The sequence below is a fragment of the Larus michahellis genome, chromosome 1, assembly GCF_964199755.1.
Source record: "Larus michahellis chromosome 1, bLarMic1.1, whole genome shotgun sequence".
Lineage (NCBI taxonomy): Eukaryota > Metazoa > Chordata > Aves > Charadriiformes > Laridae > Larus > Larus michahellis.
This window is the reverse complement of record NC_133896.1, coordinates 15,894,053-15,906,575: the sequence shown is the minus strand read 5'-3', so window position 1 is coordinate 15,906,575 and position 12,523 is coordinate 15,894,053. Positions and strand designations below refer to the sequence as shown.

Sequence of the window (12,523 nt, the reverse complement as noted above, 5' to 3'; positions counted from 1 at the left end):
TGCAGGATGCTGATGGCCTATATTCCATTGTTAGCCAAGGAAGGAAAGACAAGGAAGCAGCAGAGAGGTAAAAATTGGTATCTAGTATTTTTTTCCTTTTTGGGGATGGCAATCTTCTCATTTCTTATTCCATCTCTTACTAAAAATGACACAGTGAAGTTAAGCTACTATGATTTTATGCTACAGTAATTTAATTTACTGTTAGAGAGATTTATTCTTTTTAAAAGTCTCCATATTTGTACTTCCTGAAAACAATTAATTTCAAAAACAAATGGAAAAAAAAGCCTATTTCCCCCATTCTCTCAGGCACTTTGATATCAACCAATCACCATCCAAAACCCCTAATTTGGACACAAAAGCGAATAAAATTGCTGAGCCACATGTAGACAGCAAAAGCTCACAAGCCAGGCACATATATAGCAGCAGCTACGTGGGAGGCCCAATGAGGTAACCGTAGCGGCTCCTTTGGTTAATGCAGAAGTGCATAAATTCTGCCTGGGGAGCCCAATCTTTAGACAAGCAAGGACAGGGCTAAAAAGGCTTTGTTTAAAGCCCTACTGATGCGCAGCAAAATCTGAAATACTAACTTCATTTTCCGGGGAACCTGGTCTCTCTCTCTGAACCTGCAGAAATTAAAAGCCCCATCCCACAGGTTCCCAGGCTGCAGCAGTTCCTTTTTTTTTTTTTTTTAATTTTGAATGCCAATTCTGTCCTCTGATTCTGTGAAAAAAGCATTTCCTGCTCTGCGGGGCAACAGCCCTTCCGCATGAACCAGAGCCCTGTTGGGTGTGGGAAGCCTGTGGAGTCACCTTGCTTCAGGGGATGCATTTACCAGGAAGAACCGCAGGGTTACACCTTTCATCAGCCATCAGACATGACTTTGCCACTTACAGGCTGCCCAGCTCCAGCACCGCGTTGCAAAAAAGCAAACAAACCAATTTTCTTGTATAACTGATATAAACATTCCTGACGTTTCATCTGGCAGATCCACACACAAAGCACTTCAAATCGACACAGTGGTGATTCACTGCCATTAAAAACAGTTTTTCACCCAACCTTCCTGAATAAATTAATCTTATTATGGAGTCCTAGCAACACTTTATTTACTTTTAAAAATTTTTTGGACCATTCTAGATAAATTTGGTCTCCTTAAACAGCACAAGATTGAAGTCATTGCCATATGCTATGTAACTACACTGTTATTCTTGACCTAAAATCCAATCCCAGATTTTTCTTCATGCCTTGCCCATGTCAACATCTGCCTTTACTTTCTGTCTACTTTCTTTCTAAAGCATTGGCAAAGCTGGTCAACAATTCTTCAGTGCTATGTGATTCAGACTTGAATTAGATTAGGTTCCTTGATTAGGATTAGAGACAGCACAGTTAGGATTTGCTCCCATCACAGCTGAGCTAGGGCTGACAATTCCCAGAAAAAAATACTACCATAAATGCAAGATGCAAATTGTAAGATGCAGGGCAACGGTAACACAAAAATAACAACATAGGCAAAAGGCGAATGTAGAAAGTGTGTTTTGAGTTAATTTGGTTACTACCACTGCTTTGACTAAACACTGAAGAGTTCAAACCCAGGGATTACTAACTAGACCTACTACGATGGGAATGATGATGGTGTAATGCAAATATTCCCGGAAGGTAGAGCTGAAGAATGCAAACACACCTTACCTGCACAAGCTGTAAAAGATAATGAAGAACATCATCATCTTCTAAACTTTCCAGTTTTTGAACTGCCATTGCTCTGACATTTTCATCTGAAAAGTTACAGTCCAGAAGCTGCATTGTGAGTCCAACATCTAAAGTGCTTTGATCCCAAACCTCCTTTTTAGCTAGCAACTGGTATGTTTTGGCCACTATTTCTTGTTGTCCCCATTTCACAGAGCTAAGCAGCTTAGGATATGCCTTGGGGTGCTTTATGCTTTCATATCTAAAGTGCCACAACAGTTCTTTGTCCTCAGGAGAAAGTGGATTTAGTGGGTCAGTTGCTATGATCTCTTCCAGTTGCTTGCGAAGCTGGTTGGGCATTTCAGCTCGTGTCCTATCCCCTTGAGGGTCTGATGTTATCCTGTGCTTGGGCAAGGCAATTGGGTGACAATATTTGTCCAGAACAATAGAGATAGCCATTGAGTTTTCTTTATCTGGGTTAGTTGCTGACGTGAGTTTGTCTGCATTGATGCTTCCTTGTTCTTCCCCCTTGCCTGGAATTTTCCACATGTGGAGCACATACTCCCCACTTCGTAGCAAGAAACGGTGATCTATCAACAAAAGATTGACATAATAAAGAAGCTGAATTTTGCATTTTGAATCAGAGTTGGGGGATTCATGTGACTGAAGGTTCGTCTTTGTGGATAGTCCCTGTGCTTTGCCGCAGTATATCTGAAGATTTAGGAGTGCTCCTTTAGGCAAATCCTTGATTTTGATATCAAACTCCAACCAAATATTCCACAGAACCTCCTCAGTAAAAGGCTTTGACGAAGTCCTCCTCTGTGAAAGGAGCTGCTGCCCATGTTGAATGTTAGCCTCCACAAATACTGTAAGATCAGTGTTTCTCGGTAAAACTGGGATATCAATGCCAATTATTTTCACCCGAAATTTCCTATTACAATCCCACAAAGAGATAGTGAAGACCTTCTCATGATCTTTTCCATCTATTGTCAATTGTTCATGATACCCTGTAACTCCTGTGCAGTCATCCACCAAAGGCCACTCTTCCTTCTGAACCTCATCCTCACTTGGGTCAGGGGGATTGTCTAAGACAAGGTGGATTTCTTCCCCATTCTTAAGGCACTGTCTTATCCAGTGAAAATCTTTGATTGGTGTCTCTCCAGTAATGTACTCATCTCTGCCACAAATCCTGAGAACAAAATCCAGTTCACTATGATCTTCAGGAATGTCCATCAAAGACTTTTTCTTTGCCATTTTTGTGAAAAAGCTATGGAGAATCATATCCGGAGTGTCATCTATTGACACTTTAATTTTTTGGCTAGTTGTTCCTCTATGTATGATTATGAAAATGTTATTATTTGTGATCTTTCTAAATAAATATTCTGGGAGTGGCTTAGATGTAGTCCATGGGTGCATTGCATACAATTTAGGATCTCTACAAGCTACCTCTATCATTCGTGGGGTGACTAATCTGCGACGGGTAAATTCTAGTTCATCATCATGCACGTTGCTTACATCAGTGACATCATAACCAATTAAATCGTTAAGCTGACGCTGAAATTCCTGAACTTCTTCTGATGGTTTTTGTTTCTGGACAACATAGATCTTGCCTACCTTTTTCTGTAACACTTTCCAATACAGTATGCAGTCCAATGTCTGTAATACTTGATGTTTATCATAAATTTCATACCATTGCCCTTTCTTCTGATACTGCAGAATAAATTGATCTGGGGTGAATGTGTGGTAGAAGTCTGTGGTTTGACTCATCTCTATTGCACGCATCCAAATCTGTGCTTTCATTTGCTCAACCGTACAGTTGCCAGCTATTTCGAGTAACATCATTTCCGGTACTTTAGTATGTTTATTGCTGGTAGGTAAAATGAACTCAATGGATATCAGTTCCATTGACGACAAATTAGCTGATGTACAATGAGGTTTCATTCTTCTTCTCCTTCGTTTGTTTTCCTCTCTCATAACAACAGGCTGTTCATAATCGCCCAACTCCATGCCAGAAGAAATCTAGCAAAACATACAATAAAAATACTTAATTACTTTCTCATTTACATTTTTTAACTCTTCTTAATTAAAATTACAAGTCAGTCAGAATCCTGCTATGTGTACGTTTTTTTGTATTTCCCCTTCCCCTTCATTTCTGGTCATAAAGACTTGATTTACATAAGCCACCTCAGACTTAATGTATTCAGTTCAACACCAAATATTAAAAAAAAAAACAACAAAACAAACAACAACCCTTCAATGATTAAATAATTAGAGCTTTTAAACAGCCTTCCTAGATTTCACTGACAATATATATTTCCTCCATACTGAGACTTGTTCTTACTTCTATTTGATCAAGCACTGATTCTTCTGCTGCCTCATCGGTTTTGATGCTGCTATTAACATAAGTGGATTTTCACAGAAATCAAAAGACTGTGTTTGAGGAGAATACGATCCTACCGAGCTACAGGAATGACAAAACAAGCGACTTATTTGCAGACTGGACAGAGGTGAGCCTATTCCCATTTTCCTCTGCTCTTTTTAGTGATGAAGAATAAGGACTTACACCAAATAAAGCCCTTAAGATTCAAAAGTCAGGGACTACTTCTGAAGACATATTTAACGTGCATCTAAATTCAAGCCTAGTATCCTTAGATGGGCTTCTTTTAAATAAATCAATTAACCAGACTGATAACATCCATCCATTTTGAAAGTAAACACTTCCAGTATAAACTATCTGTGTTTTAGAGAAGAAAAAACTCCCAAACTGATGCTGATTTATTACCCTATACATAAAATCCACCTAAAACACCTGTAAAACAACCTCGAACACTAGTAGCCTACCTTATCAGCTTTCAGTAAACAAAAAATATTGTTGCTCGCAGTTAATCTCCATTGAACAATACTGAAGTGGAAATTATTCACAGAGAGCTTGGAAGAGGAAGGCAGCGTTGATTGAGCATGCTCACGCAAGCTAAGTTACAGCAACATACTGAACGTCTTTTACAGACAACGCTTTTCACACATTAAATCTTCTCCTATTTCTCATAAAATCTTTCTGCTGGAAAAACTAAAACCGAAGTAATGATGCCTTAACAGATAACAGAACAACAAGATAAAAATATAAAAGGCTAACTGAAACAATACAGTATGCGAACTAAAATCCTCCTTTCAAGTTCCGGAAAGCAACGACTGTGGACACACCACTTCTATAATTGACAAAGCACAAGGAAATATTACCTGCTTATAAAATAACGGCTGAATTGCTGAAGACGATTCATTTGTTTGATTTCTGAAGTTCCTATTTTTTTAAAGGAATATCATTCACACAAAATTTCTTTGTTTAAGCTGTTCTGCTTTTCTTGCTCGCCCTCATATCCAGATGCAAAGGAAGTGCTGCACTTACCAGGAAGGAAGTTTTAACCAAGTTGATTATATATAAGATTGCTCATTTTAAAAAAAGTCAGAATGCTTTTCCTGTTACAACAGTAAAAATGCACTAAGAGTCCATCAATTTAATTTTAACACACATGCATAGAAGACACGCTTAAAGCCTTTTAAAAATAGCTAAGAATAATCCGGGCAATAAATCTAATGAATCCAAATAAAACATTTTAAAAACAAGATATTTTAGAGAGCCTAACTACTTCATAAAAGAGTTAAATAAAAATATTAGACAAAAGACAACGAAATCTGCAATGTTTCCTGATTTTCATTTTCATGGTGATAGCCCTTTGAGGACTCACAACTTAAATTCACACACCACACACCAGAAATGATGACTTAAGATTTGGGAAGAATTTAAACCATGGACTTTCAACCCTAATTCTTGTGGTTAACTACAACCTGAACAGCTGTTCCTTTACTAAAAAAAAGTCCCCATAGGAAAAGCTTTGGGAAAACATGTACAAATCAGAAAGAGAGAGAAAAGCCTCTAATCTTATCCCTTTTCCTTATGACTTTTCCAGTGAAATACTGACCATTTTGAAAAGCAATAACTAGTACCCATCCTACATCAGTACACATCCAACAAAAATGATGACTCTTGAGAAGGAGAAAAAAATGTGAAACAAATGAAACGCCTTCTAGCAACAGTGAAATGGTAGTGTCTTTTTTTCCTTTTTAACGTATGCACGCTTGCTATCTTGTAAGACACGTTCCACATTAAAAAGGGGGAAGAAAAGCTCTCTCTATATTGGCAAAAAAATCTGACAGTCTCTTACCTGCCTCCAATATGGCACTCACAAGCTCTGAAATTAACACTTTGCCCAGGTTAAAAAAAGAAAATACCCTCCACCATAGACATACCTCTTCATTCTCAGAGCATCGTTTTGCTTGGCAGCTAAGACTGATTTCTTTTTAGAGGTCTCAGGAAGGGAGTCTGGGGAAAAAACACTCTGCCCTAGCTCCCTCTATCTTTTAGAGACAGTACTTGAAACTTCTCAAGGAAGTGGTGAAGGTGCCCTGAACATTTTGTCGCTGCCATGAAATCTACTCATCTTGGCTAACACATCTCCAACACTCATCCTCTGCGCATGTGTAGCCCGTTAGCATTCATCAGGCACAGTCTCTGTGGCATCTCAGCACTACACACTGCTTTCCTCTCCAGTTCTCCTCTTGTCTGAAAAAAGCACTTGGCTGCTGGAAAGCTCGAGCACCTGTAACCTCAACAGCAGTGCCCAGGATGACGGAGGAGAAGGAAGCACCCGGTTTCACATAAAAAGGAAAAGGAGCTGGAGATGTAGGGGAAAAAAAAGGAGCAATGCTAAAGGGGAAAACGTATTTTGCAAAACCTACGTTTTGAAATTTCTCCACTTTGGATAGCTTGACTTTGCAATGCTTTTGCAGAGTCTGTATTTTGAAGTATAATTCCTAAAATGTGTAAAACAGTTGCATATTTTTCTTCATTTAAACATAAGCAGTGAGGCTTTTTTTCATGCCAACAGGCTACATATGTTTTTTGCAAATATCTCTTGTTCTAAAAGCTGTTGTGCTGACCCTATCAAGTCAACCTGGATGCATCACAGTCTGATTGAGTTTTGCCAGACCTAAGAAAGCATACCGGTTTAAAATGTCCTCATCTTGCTGCCACGTGATATGCACCTAAAGATTAATTTTTCAAACACATATACGCAGAAATATTCCATCTCCTGCTAAGCTATTCTGGTAGTACTCCATTCATCAAGACCATCAAGAAAATCAAAAGCAGCATCTCTACTTCGTGCAGCAGAGAACTACCCTGTACAGTGCTCAATGAACGTAATTTTTTGACACTTTCGTCCACTTAAAAAGACTGTCAGAGCAACACTGTGAAAGGTTCAAGTATTCTCCCACAAACTGCATCAGATACACAACTGTCGCGCATTCTGCATTCTAACTGCCCATACAAGATTGTCTCTTCTCCTACATTCATTTGCGCCGTGACCTGCCATGTCCAGTCTAGCCCAATCCCCATCTCCAGTCCAACTCTGACCCCTTTTCATCAGCTTCAGAAGCCAGTTCTCGGAGTGATGACTGTCTCTAATCCATCTCTGCAATGACAGGCACAAAAGTGACCCCATTCCTAGGATGACACCAAATTGCATCTGTTTCCTGCTACGCTGTATGTAGGCATGGCAAAACCATACTTCCTCATGCATATGCATCAGAAAACTAGGATGTTTATAACTGAAAATAATTTAAAATGACTTCCTAAAACTGTTGTCATGCCGAAGCATTACTTACATGATTAACATTTCTACATGCCTACTGCAACAACACCAGAAAAAAATAAAAAAGTAACTTTTTTATTTATTATTAATTCTAATTTAATTCTAACCCCACATTTCCCTGTATTAGGAGAACTGCTCTACCACTAGTCCACAAATCCTGATGGGGTGCAATGGAGCAGCAGGTGGGCCTGTAAAAGGTAACTAATGCAAGCAAACATGCTCGTCTTTGTTTCCAGTTGTGTTCCTATCTCATCACTCAGGTCAGCAAAACGACCATAACAACAACAACCAAAAAATGTGGTTAATTTTCAGCTGGATCAGTTCCTTAATATGACTCATCACTTGCAAGAGTGGTAGGGAAAAGAAGGGAAGGGAATGGAGCCAGCGCAGTTTAGGATAACTGAGACTGAACCATAATTCACAGCCAGATTAGGAGATAAATTAACGAGTAAACTTGTTAAAGGATTTGACAACACGGGTTGAAAGGTGCTTTAAAAGGACAAGGTGGTACTATCATTACTTACTTCATACATTTTGCTACAAAAAATTCAAGATATCTGTCAAACGTTACTGCTTTGTTAAGAGTTTTACCAGTTACTTATTCTTCACTGTTATTTTTATGCTAATTCTATACTAGTTTCTGCTGCTGGTTTAATCCACCATGTTTTTAAATTATTCTTTTCACTTTACTGTCAGCTCCTTCCCAGGCAACATAACCTGCAAGAAAACAGACACTGTCTATCAGAGTAAGAACCACCTCATGCGCATGTTATGCAAATATAATAATAATCTATTTACATTCACGCTTTAAGATAAATGAAAAAACCCACCTATGACATGACCCAAAGTTTTCCAGGCAGCACACTACATCTACTTGCCCGCATTGTCCCGGAGCAGGAGACCACTTTGCATTTGCTGGATAGGAGTACCATACATCTTCCCTACATCTATGATGATCCAGCGCTGAAGAGGCAAGTTACAGACTAACGTGTTAAGTATGAACACAACAATAAAAACTGCTTTGCTCAGTTCTTTTGCCAAATCCTCTAGAAACTGCTAGCTCTGACAGGAATTAAATCAGTGCAGCTTCCCATTTGTAAACTTCACAGATAACATAGTCACATTCTTCATCAAAAAGCGTGCTAATCAGCAGATACAGCTGAACATCTCTGCCAGGAGGCTGCACAGTGAATCTGGCTGCTATTATGGCTGTAATATTTTCAGGACCCCCCTGCCTTCACTACAGATCTTTGTGTATTTTGGTTTCTACACGAGGGATCTACTTGGAGGTACCTCCGGAACAAACAATAACTTCTATCTGGTTCCAAAAATTTAGGTAAGAACTTTGGCAAAGTTCTAGAACTGAGTTTTATGAGTGATGGTGCTCTACCTTTAAACTAACACTTCACAGAGTTTGAGAACACAGAGATCGCAGCCATGGCTCCTGCAGGGACACATTCTCTATTTGGGTACTGCCTATCCTTTCAGCTTGTGCCCAGCTCTTCAAACACCTGTCTTTAACAGCGTGACCTACTCTCCACCGACCACCACCTCCTGAATGCCCTCAGCTGTTATTTCAGATGCTTTGTGGTGGGGGAAAGTTTTATGGTCTATACATACCGGACAGACACAAGAGGTTCTTATTTGTTGGATGAGGAAATAACAGTTATTTATTGTTTAAAAGCTGTGTTGTAGCAGAGCTGACTCACCGATCTTAAGACCAGAGGGAACTGCTACCACTGTCTAGCGTGACCCCTTAGCATCGTTTTATGCCACATAGTTTCCTCAGATTTTGCATCAAACCAGTGACTCCTGTTTGGGCCAGGAGGTGAGCCGGGACCAAGGCCGTGAGGAGCGAAGGACGGGGCAGCGTAAGGGGGGGCTCATCCCTTCCCCTGCCGATTGCAGTAGCCCACACATGCCCTGCTGGAAGGGGGCTCTGGCCGAAGCCCTTCGCCTGCGCCAGCCCCGGGAGGCGCGACGCAGCGGGAAGCAGCGGCTCCGGGCTGCCTCCCTCACTCGGCCCCGAGGCCGCGCCCGTCCTTGCCGGCCCCGCCGACCCGAGATGGCGGCCGGGGCCGCGCCGCCCCACAGCGCCCGAGTCGTCGCCGCATCGAGGGCAAACCTGGCCGCGCCCAGCCCGGCGGGGCAGCCGGGTGCCCCGGGCACCGCCACCGCGGGGAGCCGGGCCGCGCCGCGCCACCCCGGCCCTGCGGCCCCGCCGCCACCGGCGAGCCGGGGCCTCGGGCAGCGCCGGCCCGGAGCAGGGTCCGCCGGCGACCCCCGCCGGCCCCCAGGACGGAGCTACTCACCGCAGCGGCGCGGCCACGGCGCCGGCTCCGGCTGCGGACAGGTGTTTTCCTCAGCAGGAAGCGGAGCGGGCCGGGGGCCGGAGGGGAGGCTCCATGGCCGGCGGTAGGCAGCTCCGGAGCCGCCGCCAATCACACGCCGGGCAAAGAGGGAACCGGCTGTGGGGCCTCCCCGCCCCGCTTGGCCGCCGCCGCCCGGCCCCGGGGTGCCGTGCCCCGGCCGCCGCCGCTGCGCCCGGCCCCCGCCGCCGGCCGACGAGCCGGGCGCCGGGCCCGGGCCCCTTCCCCCGATCGAGGCGTGGGCCCGGGGAAGGGGCCGGCGCGGGGCCGGGACGCCCCGCGGGTCTGCGGAGCGCCGTGCCCGGCCTGGCCGCCTGCAGGCAGCGGGCAGCCCCGCCGCAGTCCGGGGCCCACTAGGCCACATCAGCCGGCGTGGGGGTATGTCCGCTCTTAGGGTAAGGCCCCACAGCCTTGGTGTGGTTTAGTGTCCAGCACAAGGCACGCAGGGCTTGTCCTGGTGTCAGTACAGGCTGTAGGAAGCCTCCCTGGACGCAGCTTCAAGAGGTGCTCATCGCCCATGGGCCCTGAACGGCGGCAGGCTTGGCAGCAGGCTACTGCTGAGTGGCCACCACCTTGGGGGTGCTGGCTTCCAGAGGCCACGGCCACCAGAGGCCACAGCCACCAGAGGCCACAGCCACCCGTCCAAGCCCATGCATGGGACTGATGAGGGCCCGTCCAGCCCCCCCCACAAAGGCCAGGACAAGGTTCTTTTGTCTAAGCTGTCCTCAGAAACCCCTGGAGATGGCAGTTCACTCTAGTGCGCAGCGGCATTCTCCTTCAGAAAGATTTTCATGCTGTCTGATTAAATGTCTGCTCCTACAGGTTTAGCCTCTTACTTGTCTAATTCCTCTTTTTTTTTTTTTTTTCTCAGCTACTTTTTGTTCGAAGGTCTGCATTCTTGTTTTTCTGCTATTTACCCATCTCCAGACTGGGCAGTCCTGGCTCTCTCCTTTTAGGTCATGTTCCTTAGACCTCCTGCGATTCCTCTAGCTTGCCTCCGGGCTCTTGCCAAATGGGCCATGATGTTTTTGGAAGGCACTGCTCAAAACTGGACATAGTAGTACTCCAGCTAAGGCCTTGCCAAGGCTGCCCGCAGCAGGGGGATTAATTCATCAGCCTTACGGTGCCAGGACTCCAAATGCAGCTCAGGCATAACCATTCACTTCCAACAAACAGACAACTCCCCCTCACCACTTTTTCTCCACCCTGGCTGCCGGCTGTTTGGCTCGGAACAGAGCTGAGTGTTTGTATCTCTGCAGCTCTTTTTTGGAATGAGCAGCAAAACTCTTTTCATGATTATGCTGAGACCTTTTTTGACCCTGATCTTGCAATGAGATTCTCAGGTGAGCCCTGCATAGCATGAAGCCTGCACGCTTGCCCTGAAAGACATGCTGACATAAGGTTACATCTTCAGGGAGCACTTTACAAGACCATAGGTTGCCACAAAGACTATAAAAATGGATTTGATTTTTCTAGGTACGTGTTATTAACTTCCATAGAAATAAAATATCAGAAGGAAATAACTAGTATGTTACGCATACAGATGCTATTATAAAAAGTTGGATAATTGCCATTATAGCAGTAGGGTTCTTTTGACTTAAAAATTATTTGCATGACAACATTAAGAATCATAATACCAGCCTGAAGCAGAAAGTAATTGAGAAACTGTTGTATAAACATGGAGTTTCAAAATGAATATACGTTATAGCAAACTGTGGCTCTAAGAAATCACACCTCTGTACTGGCCTCAAGTTCCCCTTTTTACGAAGAAGAAAGCAAAGTAAAAACCTTTAATGACTCCACGTGATGTGTGTGCAGCATGGGGGAAACACGGTGAAGACTCGCTCACTTTCTGCTTGGTTTTGCCTGATATAACGGGTAGTACCGGTCAAAGAAGTTCAGCTTTGCACAGCACGTGTATTACTGAATGCTTTAAAAGAGATTAAAAAACCTTATCAAAATAGGAAGCCTTTTTTGCTGTTGTTGTTGGCTGGATCCCCAGATGGATGACTCCAGGAACACAAGTGCAGCCAGTTTGGCGACTAATCCTGTTAAAACCCGTGGACTTTATTTGGGGATGCACAAACATACGGAGATTTGAGCAGCTGAATAAAAAAGACTGGCATTTGTCAAAAGACAGTTATAAAGGGAATAACTTACAGCTGGAGCAAATGACACGTTTCATGTTGACTTCAGCCAGAATTGTATAAAATATTTTTAAAATAGCTCTAAGTCAGCAAAATGTTATTTGCAATGAAAGAATAAATTATTTTATGTATTGTATTTGAGAAAAGGAGGTAAACTGAAAATCTTTGTCTTTTTGGGACTTAGTAAGTTAATAAAATATGAAATTTTTGCAGTTAATCTTCAGCTCCTCTATATACAGCACAGTTTTCCTTATTGCCTTTTGTGGCAAATCAAGTAATACAAACTTTCCTATTGCCAAGGATGCTCTCCTTATAGGTGGTATATTCTTTGGAAATACACACTTTAGCATTACTTTATTCCTGTGGGTTTCCAAATGTGACTTAAACCCTTACCCATAAATTATCTGTTGGTCTTTTTTTTTTTCAGTGAAGAACAGCCTGTACAATAAATTGAAACGCACATTTTACCATATAAAAAATGGAACTTTAAAACAGTCAGGAATACCATAGCTTAATGAAGGAAGGTGAAGAACACAATTTGGTATTTAAATGAAGCTGATTTAATCAAAATTAGTCATGCAAAGAAGCAATCATTTTGCTAATATAATCTTGTGGGGTG

At 43.0% G+C, this 12,523-nt stretch overlaps 1 protein-coding gene across 1 annotated transcript in view; it reads right to left on the bottom strand.

Moving 5' to 3' along the window:
* PIK3CG (phosphatidylinositol-4,5-bisphosphate 3-kinase catalytic subunit gamma) overlaps positions 1-9,850 on the bottom strand; it is a 35,243-nt gene extending 25,393 nt beyond the window's left edge. Inside the window, exons 1-2 of the mRNA XM_074579309.1 lie at positions 9,701-9,850; positions 1,684-3,699 (exon numbers count right to left, since the gene is read on the bottom strand). Of these exons, the coding sequence (XP_074435410.1) occupies positions 1,684-3,687 (2,004 nt within the window). The 5' untranslated portion in view covers positions 3,688-3,699; positions 9,701-9,850. The remainder of the gene's footprint in view (positions 1-1,683; positions 3,700-9,700) is intronic.
* Positions 9,851-12,523: the final 2,673 nt, after the last annotated feature.